This window comes from Callithrix jacchus, chromosome 12 (genome assembly GCF_049354715.1).
Source record: "Callithrix jacchus isolate 240 chromosome 12, calJac240_pri, whole genome shotgun sequence".
Taxonomy (NCBI): Eukaryota; Metazoa; Chordata; class Mammalia; order Primates; family Cebidae; genus Callithrix; species Callithrix jacchus.
In genome coordinates, this window is record NC_133513.1 from 95,014,562 (window position 1) to 95,033,511 (window position 18,950).

An 18,950-nucleotide genomic window follows, 5' to 3' on the forward strand; every position below is an offset into this window, starting at 1 on the left:
GTTAGTCTACGCCCGCTTCCTGAGACAGGCTCACACCACAATTCCCAGCAAGCATCGCAGACTACAACTCCCGAAAGGCATCGCGAGAAATAAATTAGCAATGGAAATGTCTATTGAGGACCTACTGGGTAGCAATAGCAGTTTTAGGAAACATAGCAGACTCTTTGAACTCAGCAGTTTTACTTCTAAGAATAAATGTATCCTCTAGAAATACTGGCGAAGTTTGGAAAGATATATTTTCCAAATGTGTATTACAACTTTGTACGTGAAAGATGGAAACAAACTCATTCTTTGAACAAATATGTATATGCCTGGTATGTGCAGCGTGTAAAGCTCTATTAGCTTGGCAAGAAACCTGTTTGGTTTTTTCTTTTTTTCTTTTAGAAAGATGAGATCTTGCTCTTGCCCAAGTTGGAGTGCTACAGTGGCACAAGAGCTCACTGCAGCCTCCACCTCCTAGGCTCAAGTAGTCCTCCTTGAGTAGCTGGGATTATAGGCACGCGCCACCTGGCCCTGCCTCTAAATCTGTTTTCTTCTTCTTCTTTTTTTTTTCTTTGAAAAGGTGTCTCACTCTGATGCCCAGGCTGGAGTGCAGTGGTGCAATCTCGGCTCACTGCAACCTCCACCTCCCGGATTCAGGCGATTCTCCTGCCTCAGCCTCCTGAGTAGCTGGGATTACGGACATGTTCCACCACCCCGGCTAATTTTTGTATTTTTTAGTGAAGACAGGATTTCACCATGTTGGCCAGGCTGGTCTTGAACTCCTGACCTCAGGTGATCCGCCCGCCTCGGGCTCCCAAAGTGCTAGGATTACAAGCGTGAACCACTATGCTCGGCCTGATTCTCTGTTTTCTTATACACAAATAGAAAGTTTAAAAAGATGTGCTGGCCGGGTGTGGTGGCTCACGCCTGTAATCCCAGCACTTTGGGAGGCCGGACTGGTGGATCACGAGGTCAAGAGATCGAGACCATCCTGGTCAACATGGTGAAACCCCGTCTCTACTAAAAATACAAAAAATTAGCTGGGCATGGTGGTGCGTGCCTGTAATCCCAGCTACTCGGGAAGCTGAGGCAGGAGAATTGCCTGAACCCAGGAGGCGGAGGTTGCGGTGAGCCGAGATCGCACCATTGCACTCCAGCCTGGGTAACAAGAGTAAAACTCTGTCTCAAAAAAAAAAAAAAAAAGAAAGAAAGAAAGAAAGAAAGAAAGAAAAAACGGTAAAAAATAATTTTAAAGATGTGCTACAAAAATAAAAATTTAAAAAAAGATGTGCTAGACACGTACTATGTATATGTGTATATGTGCTTCAATCCTTGTAATGACTTTATAAATAGGTACTTCACAGATGAGAAAACAAAAATTCTAAGTAATTTAATAGTAGTTTGCCTGACGTTCTAGAGTTAGTAAGAAGTGGAGAAGAGGCCGAGTGTGGTCGCTCATGCCTGTAATCCCAGAACTTTGGGATGCTGAGGCAGGCGCATCACCTGAGGTCAGGAGTTCGAGACCAGCATGGCCAACATGGTGAAACCCCGTCTCTACTAAAAATACAAAAATTAGCTAAGCTTGGTGGCGTGCACCTGTAATCCCAGCTACTCAGGAGGCTGAGGAAGGAGAATCGCTATATTGCCCAGGCTGGAGAGCAATGGCACCATCTTGGTTCACTGCAACCTGTGCCTCCCGAGTTCAAGCAATTTTCCTGCCTCAGCCTCCCAGGTAGCTGGGATTACAGGCATGTGCCACCACGCCCGGTTAATTTTTGTATTTTCAGTAGTGACGGGGTTTCACCATGTTGGTCAGTCTGGTCTCAAACTCCTGACCTCAGGTGATACACCCATCTGGGCCTCCCAAAGTTATGGGATTATAGGCGTACACCACCGTGCCTGGACATACCTGATTTCTTTTTAACAAAACAGTTTTTCTGGCAGGCTGCAGTGGCTTATGCCTGTAATCTCAGCACTTTGGGAGGTCAAGAAAGGGGGACTGCCTGAGCTAAGAAGTTTGAGACCAGCCTGGGAAACATAGTGAGATCTCAGTTCTACTAAAAATATAAAAAATTCTCTGAGTGTGGTGGCATGCACCTGTAGTCTCAGCTACTTGGGAGGCTGAGATTGGAGGATTGCTTGAGCCCAGGAGGTAGAGGCTACAGTGAACCACTGCACTCCAGCCTGGGCAACTGAGTGAGACCCTGTCTAAAATACAATACAATAAAATAAACCACTTTTTTCCCCTTGGCACCTACTGAATACCCAATCCTGGGAATAGTAAAAATAAAAATAACAACTCTGAGAGTATATTGGAACAAAGGGATAGGTAAAGAGATAGAGATATATACAATTAAATACTTTAAATCTCAGCGAATACAGGCTGGAATACCAAGGGTCAAGTTGTAAATGCCTTGAAAATTCAGAAAAGGGAAAATGTCATGTCAATCTCCAGAGGCTTTCTGAGAAAGGTAAAGATTGAGTCAAGCATTAGAGGAGAGGAGAAAAAGAAAGAAGATATGAGAATGAAGGAACACAATACACTGCCCACATCTCTGCCAGGGAAGTCAATTTCATACAGATGCAGACTAGAATAAATATAGAAGGCCATATACTGAGTAAGTAAGAGTACTACCTCTGGAAAACTATGAGAAGGGATCCCAGATCTGCTATCCACTAATTCTATGACTGGGCAATTACTTGAGCTCTCTGAAACTTAGTTTCCTCATCTCGAAAATGAGGATAATAAAAACCCTATGTCATATTGTTTCGGTTATTCAGCATTTAATTCTTCCTCCTTTATTCTGGAAGACTCCTCCTTGGATACAGTCTCAATGGAAAACTCTGCCCTGGGCAACCAAAGTAAGTGAGGGAATGTGACCTGGGTTCAGCCACTAGGTGTAGCTTTCAAGAGCTTTAGTTCTTGATCAAGAAATGCAAACTTAGGCTGGGCATGGTGGCTCATGCCTGTAATCCTAGCACTTTGGGAGGCCTAGGCAGATAGATTACTTGAGGTCAGGAGTTCGAGACCAGCCTGACCAAAATAAGGTAACACCCTCTCTACTAAAACACCCTGTCTACTAAAATAAATACATATATATACACACAAAAATTAGCCAGGTGTGGTGGCGGGTGCCTGTGATCCCAGCTACTCAGGAGACTGAGGCAGGAGAATTGCTTGAAGCCAAGAAGTGGAGGTTGCAGTGAGTAGAGATCATGCCACTGCACTCCAGCCTGGGCAAAAGAGCAAGACTTTGTCTCAAGAAAAAACAAAACAAAAACAAAAAAGAGAGAGAGAGAGATGCAAAGTTAGTAAGAACTGGAGAGGCATTCGAACCCAGATCTATCAGAAAACACCTCTTAACCCAGAAGTTCAAGTTCTTCCTTGGTAGTTTTATTTTTCTTGCTACTTACACAATAGTATGACACATGATTAGCCATCTTTTAAAAAATTAAAGCTGTACCCTAATAAGATATAAAAGAGTGGTGGGCAGGGGCAAGAGAAAGGTATCATGAGGTGAACCCCAATAAAAGGTATAATCAGAATTTATTCATGACAGGTGCTGTTCTTCCAGTGCAGTGACCAGCATGTATAGCACCACGAATCCTGGTATCTTGAACAAATTGTTCCTGCGGGGGAAAAAAAAAAAAAAAAAAAAAAAGTTGTGGCAGGGTGCAGTGGCTCATGCCTGTAATCCCAGCACTTTGGGAGGCTGAGGCGGGCAGATCACCTGAGACCAGGAGTTCGAGACCAGCCTAGCCAACCAACATATCAAAACCTGATCTCTACTAAAAATGCAAAAAGTAGCTGGGTGTGGTGGCTCACTCCTGAAATCCCAGCTACTAGGGAGGGAGGCTTAAGCAAGAGAATCCCTTGAACCTGGAAGACGGAGGCTGCAGTGAGCCAAGATCATGCCACTGCACTCCAGCCTGGGCAACAGAGCAAGACTGCATCTCAATAAATAAAAATAAAGGATGAAGGAGGAGGATGAACCAAAGGCAAAGAAAACTCTGAAGGTAGTGCTATATATAAAGTAAGAAAGAAAAAGAGCGAAAGAGAAAGAGAGAGAGGGAGGAAGGAAGGAAGGAAGAAATAAAGAAAACCAGCCAGAAAAGATGCAGTGGAAACCACAGGAGGGACTTTCAACGAGAAGATTGTCAAATAAAAATGTCCTTGAAGACCTCAGCAAAAGCTACTTCAGGGTTGAGGATAGAAGGAAAGAAAGTGGAGGCGGCAAATGTAGAGCATCCTTGCAAGAAACTTGACTGAGAAAGGAAAGGGGGAGGGAGTGATGAAGGTGGAGGTGGGCAGATGAGGATGAAAGAATGAATTCCTCCCAGCACTTTGGGAGGCTGAGGTGGGCGGATCACAAGGTCAGGAGTTCAGGACCAGCCTGACCAACATGGTGAAACCCCATCTCTACTAAAAATACAAAAATTAGCTGGGTGTGGTGAAAAAAAATTAATGAATGAATTCCAAGACAGGAGAGATGAGAGGGTATTTCTATGCTGGTAACAAGAGGATGGAATGACGCCAGTGAAACAAAAATAGACAAAGTTCTCAAGGAAGGTAGGGGCAGGGGAGGAGAGGCAGGGCTCATAAAGAGGGATTGGCCTTGGAGAGAGGAGGAAAACTGCTCACCTGAAAAGGCAGTCAAGGGGTGGAAGGACCCTACACACAAATTTGTAGGTGTTACTGAAGAGTTGGCACACAGCCTCAGTGCTTCTGAAGTACGTTTCTCTCTTTTGGTTTGGGTGATGAGTTTTTTGTTTTTTTGTTTTTTGTTGTTTTTTGAGACGGAGTTTCGCTCTTGTTTCCCAGGCTGGAGTGCAATGGTGCGATCTCGGCTCACCGCAACCTCCGCCTCCTGGATTCAGGCAATTCTCCTGCCTCAGCCTCCTGAGTAGCTGGGATTACAGGCACGCGCCACCATGCCCAGCTAATTTTTTGTATTTTTAGAAGAGACGGGGTTTCACCATGTTGACCAGGATGGTCTCGATCTCTTGACCTCGTGATCCACCAGTCCGGCCTCCCAAAGTGCTGGGATTATAGACTTGAGCCACCGCGCCCCGCCTGGGTGATGAGTTTTTATGATAAAGTGACTTGGTGCACTGACTCTGGAGCCAGGAAGCCTGTGGTTGAAATCCCATCTCCACCGCTTAATACCTGCATGATCTTAGTGAAGTTAATCTCTCTGTGCTTCATCCTGCTTATCTGTAAAAGGGACTAGAGGATAGAGAGGGATGTCACATAGTGATATCCCAATGGTCTTCCCTTTCTTTCTTTTTTTTCTCCCCTTCCTTCCTTCCTTTCTCTTTCTCTCTCTTCTTTTTCTTTCTTTCTCTCTTTCTTTTCTTTCATCTTTTAATTTTTTTTATACAGACAGGGCCTCCCTATGTTGCTCGGGCTGGTCTTGAATACATGGCCTCAAGGAATCCTCTCGCCTCAGCCTCCCAAAGTGCTAAAATTACAGGCGTGAGCCACCACAACCAGCCGTGTTTATTATTACTTCCGCTAGATTGTCAACTCCATGAGGTTGAGGTTTTCTGTTTTCTTTAGAGCTTCTACTCAAAGCCTGCCACAAAGCATGTGCTCAAGAAAAATTTCCTGAATGAGTAAATTGGGTTGAAATCCTTGGGAGTGGGACTCAGTGGACTGGAATCCCGATTCCTGCGTCGGACTACAGGCCACTGGGCGGCGTCCTGGGGTCTGGGGCAGGGCCTCCTCCTGCGCCGAGAGCGTCCCCGGTCGGGCGCAATCCCCGCCCTGAGCCCCTGGAGCACTCTCACGGCTCCTCCCCCGGCGGGCGCATAGCGCCGACCCGGCTACGGCTACTGCAATCTGGGAGCCGGCCTGGCGGGGCAGGGCGGAGCCTACGCTCAGCCCGGCCTCTGCTCACCTCATCGACGGGGGACGGAAGTCTCGGTCTCGCTCGACTCCGGGAGGGTCAGGTCTCGCCCGCGGGGCAGCTGGGTCTGGCCAAAGCCTGGGCGCGCTCCTGCGCGGCGGCGCCATGAAGCGCGCGGGGACTCTGCGGCTGCTCTCGGACCTGAGCGCCTTCAGCGGCGCGGCCCGGCTCCGGGAGCTGCTGACCGGGGACCCAGCGGTCCGAGTCCGCGGCAGCCCGGACGGCCGCCACCTGCTGCTCCTGCGACCCCCGGGGGCGCCAGCCCCTCAGCTGCTGGTCGCGGGGCGAGGGCCGGGCGTGGAGCTGGAGCTGGCCTGGCCGGCCTCCCAGCTCTCCCCGCTGGACGCCTTCTTCCTGCTGTGGCCCGTGCGGCCGGCTCTGGTGTTGGTGTGGGAGAGTGGCCTGGCCGAGGTGTGGGGCGCGGGCGTGGGGCCTGGCTGGAGGCTGCTGCAGAGTACCGAGCTGTGTTCGTGCGAGGGAGCTCGCGTGGTTGCCGTGGCGGCGCTCCGAGGCCGTCTGGTGTGGTGCGAGGAGCACCAGGCCGGGGCCAGGGGCCCGCTAGGGCGGCCCGCAGCCGCTTTCAGCCACTGCGTGTGCGTCCGAACCCTGGAGCCCGGCGGGGAAGCTGGCACCAGCCTAGGCCGCACACACGTACTGCTGCAACACTGCCCCGCTTTTGGGCTGCTGGCCTCCTGCAAACACCTCTTCCTGGTGCCCACTGCCACCACCTGGCCTGGCGTGGCCCACGTTCTACTCATCTGGAGCCCAGGCAAAGGCAAAGTGATGGTGGCTGCCCCACGGCGTGGCCTCTCCTACAGTAAGAGTCTGAATCCTGGACGAGGGGATACATGGGACTTCCGGACCCTGCTCCGAGGCCTTCCTGGGTTGCTCTCCCCCAGGGAGCCACTGGCTGTACACACCTGGGCCCCAACTCCCCAGGGCCTGCTGTTGCTTGACTTCCGGGGCACTGTGAGCCTAGTGCAATCCCACGGTGGTACACGGGCTGTGGGCACCCTGCAGGAGGCACCTGTAGGTCCGCGGGGGTCTGCAGCCCTAGGCACATTTCATGGCACTCTGGCCTGTGTGCTGGGCTCCACCTTGGAACTGCTGGACATGGGCAGTGGGCAGCTGCTGGAGAGGAAGGTCCTAAGTACAGACAGGGTACATCTGCTGGAACCCCCAGCCCCTGGCATGGAGGATGAGGAAGAGCTAGAGAACCGCGGGAGTCTTCGTCTGCTTTCAGCCTTGGGTCTGTTTTGTGTGGGCTGGGAAGCCCCACAGGGTGTTGAGCTGCCTTCAGCCAAGGACATGGTGTTTGAGGAGGCCTGCGGGTACTACCAGCGGCGGAGCCTGCGGGGTGCCCAGCTCACCCCAGAAGAACTGAGACACAGCAGCACATTCCGGGCACCTCAGGCTCTGGCCTCTATCCTCCAGGGCCACCTGCCCCCATCTACACTGCTGACCATGTTGAGGACTGAGCTTCGGGATTATCGAGGCTTAGAGCAGTTGAAGGCCCAGCTGGTGGCCGGGGATGATGAGGAGGCTGGCTGGACTGAGCTGGCAGAGCAGGAAGTGGCACGCTTGCTGAGGACCGAGTTGATAGGAGACCAGCTGGCCCAGCTAAACACTGTTTTCCAAGCCCTGCCTACCGCAGCCTGGGGTGCTGCCCTCAGGGCCTTGCAGCTCCAGCCAGATGGGAATGGCAAGCTGAGGTCCCAAGCACCCCCTGATGTGTGGAAGAAAGTGTTAGGGGGAATAACCGCTGGAAAGGAACCCCCCAATGGAATATTGCCCCCCTTTGAACTCCTGTGCCAGTGCCTGTGCCAGCTGGAGCCTCGATGGCTGCCACCCTTTGTGGAACTGGCACAGCAGCAGGGTGGGCCGGGCTGGGGGGCAGGGGGCCCAGGACTGCCCCTGTATCGCCGAGCCCTGGCAGTGCTAGGTGAGGAGGGGACCAGGCCTGAGGCACTGGAGCTAGAACTGCTCTTGAGCAGTGGGCGGCCCAAAGCTGTGCTCCAAGCTGTTGGGCAGCTGGTGCAAAAGGAGCAATGGGAGCGGGCTCTGGATGCTGGCCTGGCTATCGGCCCCTCAAGCCCCCTGCTTCGAAGTGAAATCTTCAAACTGCTGCTAGCCGAGTTTGCCCAGCACCGCCAGCTTGATGCTCACCTCCCCCTGCTTTGCCGCCTGTGCCCACCAGAACTGGCTCCAGCTGAGCTCCTGCTTCTCCTGCGGACATACCTCCCAGATGACGTGGGGCCCACTGCCCCATTCTCTGAGCCTGGAGCAGAGCCCCCTCTTACTGTGGGCTTGCTCAAAGCCCTGCTGGAGCAGACTGGGGCTCAAGGATGGCCTTCGGGCCCAGTTCTAAGCCCATATGAGGACATCCTGTGGAACCACAGCACTCCACCCCCCACTCCACCTCGGGACCTATGACCACCTCCAGGCATCAGACCACTAAGGGCCTGGAGGCTTGCTTGGGCACCATGTGGACGGGTACTGTGTCACTGACAGAGAAAAATCATTTCTGGGACACAGTTATCAGGGAAAGATGCCTGGGATTTGGAGAGGCCCATGGTGGACCTGTATATGCAATACTCTTCTGTCTTCCGGAACTTTTTTTTTTTTTGAGATGGAGTTTCACTCTTGTTACCCAAGCTGGAGTGCAATGGCGCGATCTCGGCTCACTGCAACCTCCGCCTCCTGGGTTCAGGCAATTCTCCTGCCTCAGCCTCCTGAGTAGCTGGGATTACAGGCACGCGCCACCATGCCCAGCTAATTTTTTGTATTTTTAATAGAGACAGGGTTTCACCATGTTGACCAGGATGGTCTCGATCTGTTGACCTCATGATCCACCCGCCTCGGCCTCCCAAAGTGCTGGGATTACAGGCGTGAGCCACCGCGCCTGGCCCCGGAACTATTTTTAAGATATGTGTGTGTTATATATATACACAGTTTAATATATACACTGTTGTGTGTATTTAAACAGCTATGAGTCTCAGAGGATACAGGTTATAGAGGGAATGGTTGGATCTGGATCTTTTGGCTAAGGTGTCCACTTCCAATCATGAAAATAGTTAACATTTATGAGCATTTAATGCTTCTCATAACCCCCATGGGGAAAGTACTAATGTTATTCCCATTTTACAGAAAATAAAAGTTTGGAAAAATTAAATGACTTGACCAAGGTCATTCAGCTAGAAATTAGCAGCTCAAAGATTGGAGCCACCTCACTGAATAGACCAGCAGTTCCCACCTGCTTGGGCTTGGATGTGCTCCCCATCCCTGGCTCCATGCTGGCTTCTGGGGCCTGCTAAGAGGAGGGGGACTGCAGAGCTCTACCCTTCCTTTCCCCAGGACTCCTCCGCTCCGGAGTAGGAACTGTGCTGGGCCCTGGGTCCTTGCCTGTCTCCACCAGGATTTCTGGAGCAGCTCCTAGTTTAGGGAAAGATTTGCCACAGACAGGAGAGCTGCCTTCAGAGCTCTCTGGCTCAGTAATAAAATTCACTGGGAACAGAACTGCTTGGACAGCCCCATATTCCTGCTGACTCCCCCAAGTCAAGAAATAAGAGCATCTACAACACAGATCTCTGTTTGTCTGGATTTATTCAACAGGCTCACCTCTGAAGAGTCCTTCGCCCTATGCCCACTTCTACCCAAGTAACGCCTCAGCCTACCTCAGGATAGACCCTGGTTCTGGCTTAGGGTAGGACCCTGGATGCAGCTACTCAGTATCATCCCCAGTCCCAGATACCCCTTGTCCATGCCTGGGGCCAAGGTTAGGGCTGCCACTCAGCTTTGTCCTCAGCTGGGACCTGCAGCTTAGATTCTGCTAGCCTTAAACTGGACTTACAGTGGACTCAGGCTAGGACTGATGAGACTAGGCACAGTTCCTGTCTCTAGGGAGAGAAGTAGCTACTTAGTCTTATCCATGGCTGGTGTTAACTCTTCAGCCTCATGGAGATCTTGAGGTGACTCATCTACATGGCCAAGTCCTGAGGTACCACCTTGGCCTCCTCTGGAGCTTGGATACCCCTTGTCCTGGCCCTCAAGCCAGGCTGCCTACCAATAGCTGGAGTCAAGCTACTGCTCTTCCCAGAGGCCCAGGGCTAGGGACAGTTCCAGTCCTGGCCTCCAGCCCCTTCCTGGTCTGGGAGGAGTTTCTCTTCTTGGTCTTGAAACTGGGGTCATTAAAAAGAAAAACAAACAAACAAAAAAAAACGGGTCATCATGACTCAGTGGGAAGCTGCTTCTTGTTCGTGATCCTGCTTAATCATTGTTGCATCTTCTCAAATCTCCCAAGCCTGAGATTTGGCTTGGTCCTCCTGTGCCTGGAAGAGAAGGAATTCTACTCAGTGGGCTCCCGGGGGTATGGGCAAGGGAAAGAGGCCAGGTTTTTCCTTCAGGTTATATGGTTCAAGGAAGTTCCCTGGGACCATCCACTAGTAGGGCCTTCAGATTGAAGGCCACCCAGCCAGCCCGGCAGCTCTTGAGCGGCACAGGTGGGCTTAGATGGTGACTTTTACCTGCTTTGACAGGCTTGGTGCTTGATCACACTAGCCTTATCCTTCCTTTCAATGTGGTGGGTGTAGGTTATCCCAAATTACATCTCAGGACTTTGGAAGATGGCTCAGGGATGCAGGACTTTGGAAACAGCACAGGGATCATCTGTGACAGTTTTGATGGAGTTTCTGAGAGGACTATCAGACAGACAGAGGTCTCTGAATAGGTAGGTGGAGGTCTGAAGTCTGAGGTCTTTGACTGATAAGGAGGGTTCCTGGACAAGATGCTGGGACCTGAGGAAATGAGAGATTCAGAAGCTAAAGTCCTTGGCCTTGGGTACCTGAAAAAAGGAATTAAGTTCTGACATTGATGGGTTTCATTTTTTCTTCTGTTTTTAAGAGATAGGATCTTGTTCTGTTGCCCAGCCTGGAGTGCAGTGGCTTATGGGCTCAAGTGATCCTCCTGCTTCAGTCTCCCAAGTAGCTGGAACTACAGAGACAGGCCACTGTGCCTAGCTTGGTTGCCTTTTTTCTTTCTTTTCTTTTTGAGAGAAGTTCTTGGTATGTTGCCCAGGCTGGACTTGAACTCCTAGACTCAAGGAATTCTCCCACCTCAGCCTCCCAAGTACCTGGGATTTTAGGAACATGCCACCACACCCGGCTGCTGAAGGTTTTGAGTGATGGACAAGGTCTCAGATCCAAGGTTCTGGGGCAGGAAGAGTACGAGGGTCTGAAATCCCTGGGAAGGTGAGGGGAGAATCCTAGGCCAGTGGGTAGGAGCATTTACATAGGTATGCCTCGCCTCAGGAGCTCTCTCAGGTTCACAGGGCAGTAAAGCTAGGCACAACGAGTGCCACACAGTAGTCCCAGCAAGCATCCTGGGTGAAGGAGAGGAAGCGGGGCACAAGGCTTCTCCAACTGCCTTAGGAACCCAAGCCTCCCTTTTACTTTTTTTTTTTTTTTGGTGGTGGGGAGACAGAGTTTTGCTCCATTGCCCAGGCTGGAGTGCAATGGTGCGATCACAGCTCACTCCACCGCCCCGGTTCAAGTGATTCTCCTGCCTCAGCCTCTCGAGCAGTAGCTGGGATTACAGGCATGTGCCACCATGCCCAGCTAATTTTTTTTTTTTTTGTATTTTTAGTAGAGATGGGTTTTCACCATATTGGCCAGGCTGCTCTCGAACTTCTGACTTGTGATCCGCCCACCTCAGCCTCCCAGTGCTGGGATTACAGGTGTGAGCTATTGTGCCTGGCACTTTTTTTTTTTTTTTTTTTTTTGAGAATCTAGCTCTGTCACCCAAGCTGGAGTGCAGTGGTGCGATCTCAGTTCACTGCAATCTCCACCTCCTGGGTGGAAGTGATTCTCCTGCCTCAGCCTCCCCAAGTAGTTGGGACTACAGGCGCCTGCCACCAAGCCCAGCTAATTTTTGTATTTTTAGTAGAGACGGGGTTTCACCTTGTTGGTCAGGCTGGTCTTGAACTCCTAACCTCAGGTGATCCACTTGCCTCAGCCTCCCAAAGTGCCAGGATTACAGGCATGAGCCACCTTTCCCAGGAAAACCTTTTTCTTTCTTTCTTTTTTTAAAATCCAGATACTGCAAAATACCTCCCTTTTCATTTTCCTACTGCCTACCCATATTCCCAACCTTGTCAGTCTCAGTTCTATACGTTTTTTCCTGCACCAAGGAATCCTCTGTTCAAACACAGACTGCAGTCTCCATGCTGCCCAATGACCAGACCACAGGACCACAGCCACTTATGTCTTCCTAAACCTGTAAGGATTAGAGGTCAGAGCCACACACCTTCTTCTACATGTGGTCCGCAGGAAATTGGACCTGGTGGCCACAGTAGACCAGTGTCTAAAAACCACTCCTGCTCTTCTCCCATACCCTGACCTTGCCTTCAGCCTGGCTCTAGCCACCTGTCATTGAGACTGTTATAATGGCTTTATAATTGGTATCCTTGTCTCCTCAAATCTAACCTTGATTACCCAGAGTGTTGTATACTATAGCAAATCTGATCAACTTCAGCACCTACTCCAATATTCAAACTCCTAATAAAGCCATCCCTTCCTTTGTCTGGCACTGCCTCTCCAGTCTTCTCTCCAGCCACTCCTTTTTTATACTGTGATTGCCTAGTTATTTGTTAATCTTCCTGATTAGTATACAAGTTCCTTGAGGGCACAGACCATGGCTGTTTGTGTTTTGGTATCCTCAGCATGTATCACAATGCCAGGCTCCTAGCAGGTTTAAATATTATTATTGTTGTTGTTGTTGTTTTGTTTTTGAGATGGAGTTTCACTCTTGTTGCCCAGGCTAGAGTGCAATGGTGCGATCTCAGCTCACAGCAAATTCCGCCTCCCAGGTTCAAACCATTCTCCTCAGGCTCCTGAGTAGCTGGGATTACAGGCATATGCCACCATGCCCAGCTAATTTTGTATTTTTAGTAGAGATGAGGTTTCTCCATGTTGGTCATGCAGGTCTCAAACTCCTTCAGGTGATCCACCCACCTCGGCCTCCTAAAGTGCTGGGATTGCAGAAGTGAGCCACCAAGCCCAGCCTAATTATTATTGTGGATGCAGGAACTGACAAGGCTCTATGACCTGGGGTGAGAAGAAGGGATTAAGCTCTGGCCTTTAGAGATTCTCTGGCTTTCTTCCTTTTTTTCCACAAGTCAGACTGACTGGTTGATCCAGCCCTGAAATTGATGTAAGTAAGTCAGGTGGATCTGAAGGCAGAACCAAGTCACCAAGGGCAGTGGCAGGGGTGAAGAAGCTACTGAGCTGGGACCATCTTGAGAGTTAAGGTGGAGGTGAAAGGAATGGACATAACTGGTACTACCCAGGGCCCCCGATCCCCAAACCAGGACAGATTGAGAAGAGATAGGAGAGCCTGAGTCAGTGAGGTTCCAGTGGAGAGACTGGTGACAGGAGCTAGTGAAAACTGTGGGTTGAGGTCAAAGGTCTGGAAGATTGATCCTTATGTTGAATATGGCTGTCCAGGCTGGGCACAGTGGCTCATACCTGTAATCCCAGCACTTCGGGAGGCTGAGACAGGCAAAGAGATTGAGCCCAAGAGTTCAAGACCAGCCTGGGCAACATGGCAAAACCCTGTCTCTATAAAAAAATACAAAAAAGTAGCCAGGTATGGTGGCACACGCCTGTAGTCTCAGCTTCTCAGGAGGTTGAAGTGGGAGGATTGCTTGGGCCCAGGAGGTCAAGTCTACAGTGAGCTGTGATCACACCACTGCATTCCAGTCTGGGTAATAGAGTGAGAACCTGTCTTAAAAGAATAAAAAATAAGGTCCTGCAGGGGCCATATTCTTCCTAACCTGTCCTTTGGAAGTGTTCCACACTGCGTATGTAACAGTTTCCTGGGTAATCAGGAAAAGAGGAGAGCCAGAAAGAGGGGAGGAGGGAACTCTGGATTCCCAGGTCCATAAGATGCCACCCCAGGCTAGAATGCCTGGCAGCCTTACTGCCCAAGAATGAAGGGGAAAAAATCCTGAGCGGCTACCCTAGGCGCCCTCAGTCTCTTCTTAGGCACAGGCTCCCCCTGGTGGTTACTCTTGTCACTGCCAACTCCACCCATTTCCCTCAAACGGGTTCTTTTGGGATAGTGGATGGTCAGTGTGGGGTATGGGATTTTAGGGGAGCCTAGGGAGTGGGGAGGGACACATCAGCAACCACTTCCTCCCTCCACCATACTGGTCACACCATAGTGGATTCCCCAGTGAGTAGGTCTCCCTTGCGAATGTTGGGAAAGGGAAGAACATAATGTGGCTTTTACTGGGAATAAAGGAAGAGTTGCTTTGGAAGAGATGGGAATGGCTCCAAAGTAGAAGCTTGGAAGTGGATATCCAGGAAGCATCAAACTAGAAAAGGGGAGTCAGAAAGAGCGAGGATCAGGCTTGGTGGCTCACGCCTGTAATCCCAACACTATGGGAGGCTGAGGCAGGCAGATCACCTGAGGTCAGGAGTTCAAGAGTAGACTGACCAACATGGCAAAACCCTGTCTCCACTAAAAATACAAAAATTAGCCTGGTGTGGTGGCAGGCACCTGTAATCCCAGCTACTCGGGAGGCTGAGGCAGAAGAATCACTTGAACCTGGGAGGCAGAGGTTGCAGTGAGCTGAGATAGTGCCACTACACTCCAACCTGAGTGATAGAGCAAGTTCCATCTCAAGATAAATAAATAAATAACCAATCAATTGGGAGAAGCTCCGATGCAGTCATGTCTGAGGCACAGGGGATATGAACAGTTACCCTGTTTGTTGTCTTCAAGCCAGGACTAAGAGGAGAGGAGAAAGAACCAGCCTACTGGCTGCCCTTTCATTCCAGAGACCAGGACTGACAGAAGTTTCGTAGGTTACTCAAATTTTCACACCTTCCCCCAGGCTAGTGACTTGGTAACCTTTGGGCTCTTTCCCCATGATGATGAACTATAAAATCCTTCAAAGAAAAAGATACAATGTAGTTGTCTTTAGAGAGAGGTGAACAGAGAGGCAAATAAGTGTGGGAGAGCTGAGGAGATGGCACCCCCCTCAGCTTCCAATCTAGAGGAGTGAGGAGCCCCAGGGATTGTGTGGGTAGACAGTAAGCAGGCTGAGGCTCTAACAGCTTGTAGGAAGGAAGAAAGAGGGTGCAGATGATCAATTTGGATATGATATTATATGCCTCCCAGTTCAGGGGGAAAAAAATCCCCCGAGTCACTGGGCACGCTGGCTCACACCTTTAATCTCAGCACTTTGGGTGGCTGAGGCAGGAGGATCACTTAAGCTCAGGAGTTTGACACCACCAGCCTGGGCATCATAGTGAGACCTTGTCTCTACACACACACACACACAAAAAAAAAAATTAGCTGGGCATGGTGTTGCACACCTATAGTTCCAGCTACTTGGGAGGCTGAGGTGAGTGGAGTGCTTGAGCCCAGGTCAAGACTACAGTGAGTTGTGATTGCACCACTGCACTCCAGCCTGGGTGACAGACAGAGACCCTGCACAAAAAAAGGAGGAAGGAAGAAGGGAAGGAGGGTGGGAGGAAGGGAAGGAAGGAGGGAGGGAGGGAGGAGGGAGGAAGAAAATCTCCAGAGAGGAAAGGAAAGGAACCCAGCTAAATGGCCATGTCCTTGTAAGAGGAGAAAACAGTGTTCAAGAGCTAGCTTGAACTGATAAAATGATCTTCCTGGGGGTTTAACCCTGATGGCTTCCCCACTCATATCGGGACACCTGACATCCTAGAGAACAGTCCCATTTTGTGGTTGATCACATGGGAGTTCATTTTCAAAAAGGTATTCAACAATGATATCTGTTTTTTTAGATCTGTGAGCTGAGGAGAGTAAAATATTTTTTTTAATGATGGGCAAGACTGGGCGTGGTGGCTTATGCCTGTAATCCCAACACTTCGGGAGGCTGAGATGGGAGGATCACGAGGTCAGGAGATTGAGACCATAGTGGCTAACACGGTGAAACCCCGTCTCTACTAAAAATTTTAAAAAGTAGCTGGGCGTGGCGGCATGCGCCTCTAGTCCCAGCTACTCAGGAAGCTGAGGCAGGAGAATCACTTGTGCCCAGGAAGCAGAGATTGCAGTGAGCTGAGATCCAGCCACTGCACGGCAGCCTGGGCAACAGAGCAAGACTCTGTCTCAAATAAATAAAAAAAAAAATGATGGGCAAAGATTAGGACCAAGTGTCTGGCTTGCCTCACTTGTCTTGTAAAGGCAGAATCCACCCCTTCAAATCCTCACATGAATGTCCTCATTATTCCAAATCCTGACCAATGTTCTCACATTGTTCTATAGAGAATAGTGGTCTGGATGTTGCCAGTGCTGACCCTTCCTTGTCATCAACATTTGTGGGCCTCATTTTTCTTTTTTAATAGGGGTAGGGTTATACCATGTTGCCAAGACTGGTCTCAAATTCCTGGGCTCAAGTGATCCTCCACTGGGATTATAGGCATGACCCACCATACCCAGCCCTATCTCACTTTAAAGGCTCCTGAGGACCAGGCTACAAATCCAGGTCTTCCCTGTCAAACCAGGACTTCTTAAAGTAGGGGCAGATTTCTCCTCTAAGACTTAGAGCCCTCCAACAGTGGGGTTAAGTCTTTCCCATCAAACTGGAGACTCCTTGTTAAAAACCAAGTCGTCACTCCCAAAAGGTATCCATCTAGAACCTCAGAATGTGACCTTATCTGGAATAAGGATACTTCTTTCAGACATAATTAAGGCAAAGATATCATTCTGGCTTAAGATGAGCCCTAAATCCAATAATGAGTATTTCTTTTTTTTTTTTTTTTTGGAGACAGAGTCTTGCTCTGTCACCCAGGTTGTAGCGCAGTGGCACCATCTCAGCTCACTGCCACCTCTGCCTCCCGGGTTCAGATGATTCTTGTGCCTCAGACTCCTGAATAGCTGGGATTACAGGCTGTGCCACCATAACCAGATAATTTTTGTATTTTTAGTAGAGACAGAGTTTCACAATGTTGGCCAGGATGGTCTTGATCTCCTGACCTCGTGATCTGCCCACCTCGGCCTCCCAGCGTGCTGAGATTACAGTTGTGAGCTGTTACGCCCAGCCTAATTTTTGTATTAAAAAATTTTTTTTTCTTCTTCTTCTTTTTTTGGTTTCTCCATAGTGTTTTCCATAATTTTTGTATTTTCAATAGAGACGGAGTTTCACCATGTTGGCCAGGCTGGCTTTGAACTCCTGACCTCAAGTGATCCACCCACCTCAGCCTCCCAAAATGCTGGGATTACAGGCATGAGCCACTGTGCCCTGCCCCAATAATGACTTTTTCTTGTAAGATGGAAAAGAAGAAAACACAGAGACACAGAAGGAGAAGGCCATGTGAAGGCATAGGCAGAGACTGGAGTGATGGGTCTACAGACCAAAAATACCAAGGATTGCTAACAGCCACCGGAAGCTGGGAAAGTGGCATGAAGCAGATTCCATCCTGGAGGCTCCCGAACAAACCTGCATTGCTGACACCTTGGTTTGGGACTTCTGGCCTCCAGAACTGTGAGATAATAAATTTCTGTAGCTGTAAACCACCAAGTGTGTGGTAATTTATTATAGCAGCCCAAGGAAATGCATCCACTGTACCAGAGTGAGGTCTCCCACACAGTTCCCTAAGGAGGGATGGATATTAGATCTTGGGTAAAGGCTGTCTTTTATGAGTCAGATTCAGGATGCCAGAGAAAGGCTGAGTCTCAGGAGGGCCTTCACCAGGCTCAGACTGAGGTTGCACTTTAGGCTATGAACTTGCTTTTCCTGTCCAAGCTCCCTTACTTGCCCAGGGTAGCCTGGATGTTGCCGCCAAGCATCTGAAGCTCTTAGTCCAGCTGGTCCCTCTCCATACTGAGCTGAAGGGCAAGGTCCCTGATGTTCTGCAGAGCCTTTTCAAAGCTTTGGTAGCTAGGAAAGGGTCAAGAACAATAAACTGAATCCATATCCTGGCATTGACAGTGGAAAGAGGACTTGGCTTTGATCCCAGCCCAAGGAGGCACTGCTCTGCCAGGCCAAGCTGGAGCCACAATGCTGGGGACCTTTTGGGTAGCTTCCACTCTCCCCTGCACACATTGAAGAGCATTTCATACCTCAAAGCACCTCCCTGTTAGTCACTTCATCTGATCCTCCTATCCCTGAAGCCCACAGGGCAGGGGTTATGATGCTCAGATTACAGATGAGAAAACTAAGCTACAAACAGCACACTGGTTCCTTGCCTAGCAGATGAGAGAGCTGGGACTAGAAAGAAGATGGGTCTGCAGGCTTTAGGCCAGAACCTTTCCCCATGGACTCCTCTCAGCTCCAGAATAGGGACCCCAGCCATGGCTGAACTGCTCTAGCTGCAGATTTTTTTTTTTTTTGAGACAGAGTTTCACTGTTGTTGCCCAGGTTGGAATGCAATGGCGTGATCTCAGGTCACTGCAACTTCTGCCGCCCGGGTTCAAGCAATTCTCCTGCCTCAGCCTCCCAAATAGCTGGGATCACAGGCATGTGCCACCATGTCATGCTAATTTTGTATTTTTAGTAGAGACAGGATTTCTCCATGTTGGTCAGGCTGGTCTTGCTGTGCTCAACCTCAGGTGATCTGCCTGCCTTGGCCTCCCAAAGTGCTAGGATTACAAGTATGAGACACTGCACCTGGCCTAGCTGCAGAATTTTACCTCTGGACTTGGGGAATGCAGATATGTGACCAAAGGTCTGAGAGCATTAAAAGTTAGAAAGCAGAGGAGGTGTATGTAAAATTCTATCCTTCCATTTTATGGATGTCTTTGCTTCTTGAAGGAAACTCAGCTGGCCACTCAGTCCTGGGGCATTTCTGCATGCCACTGACCTGTTTGGATTGCATTCTGAACTGTCAGTAATGTACCTAGAGGCTCACTGGATAAGAATTCAAAAGAATTTAATCCCACCTTCACCACCTATTGGCTGTGTAACCTTAGGTAATTTTCTTAACCTCTCTGTATAACCACATCAGACCAATCCAGTCCAACTTTATTTATTTTTGAGACAGGGTCTCACTTGTCACTTAGGCTGGAGTGCAGTGGTGCAATCACTGC

General features: G+C 49.7%; 2 protein-coding genes across 3 annotated transcripts in view; one reads left to right on the forward strand and one right to left on the reverse strand.

The window, feature by feature from the left end:
* Positions 1-6,547, reverse strand: part of ARMH3 (armadillo like helical domain containing 3) — a 219,724-nt gene extending 213,177 nt beyond the window's left edge. For both annotated transcript variants that reach the window (XM_078346355.1, XM_035268873.3), the window contains exon 1: positions 5,883-6,547. The gene's annotated coding sequence lies outside the window, so the exon portion shown is untranslated. The remainder of the gene's footprint in view (positions 1-5,882) is intronic.
* On the forward strand, positions 5,899-9,063 carry HPS6 (HPS6 biogenesis of lysosomal organelles complex 2 subunit 3). The gene has a single exon (XM_002756548.8). It carries the CDS (start codon positions 5,997-5,999, stop codon positions 8,322-8,324), a length of 2,328 nt encoding a protein of 775 aa, XP_002756594.3. The 5' UTR covers positions 5,899-5,996; the 3' UTR covers positions 8,325-9,063.
* The last annotated feature ends 9,887 nt before the right edge of the window (positions 9,064-18,950 follow it).

Coding starts and splice junctions, on each gene's coding strand:
- HPS6 (XM_002756548.8), top strand. CDS start 5,997: ATGAAGCGCGCGGGGACTCTGCGGCTGCTCTCGGACCTGAGCGCCTTC.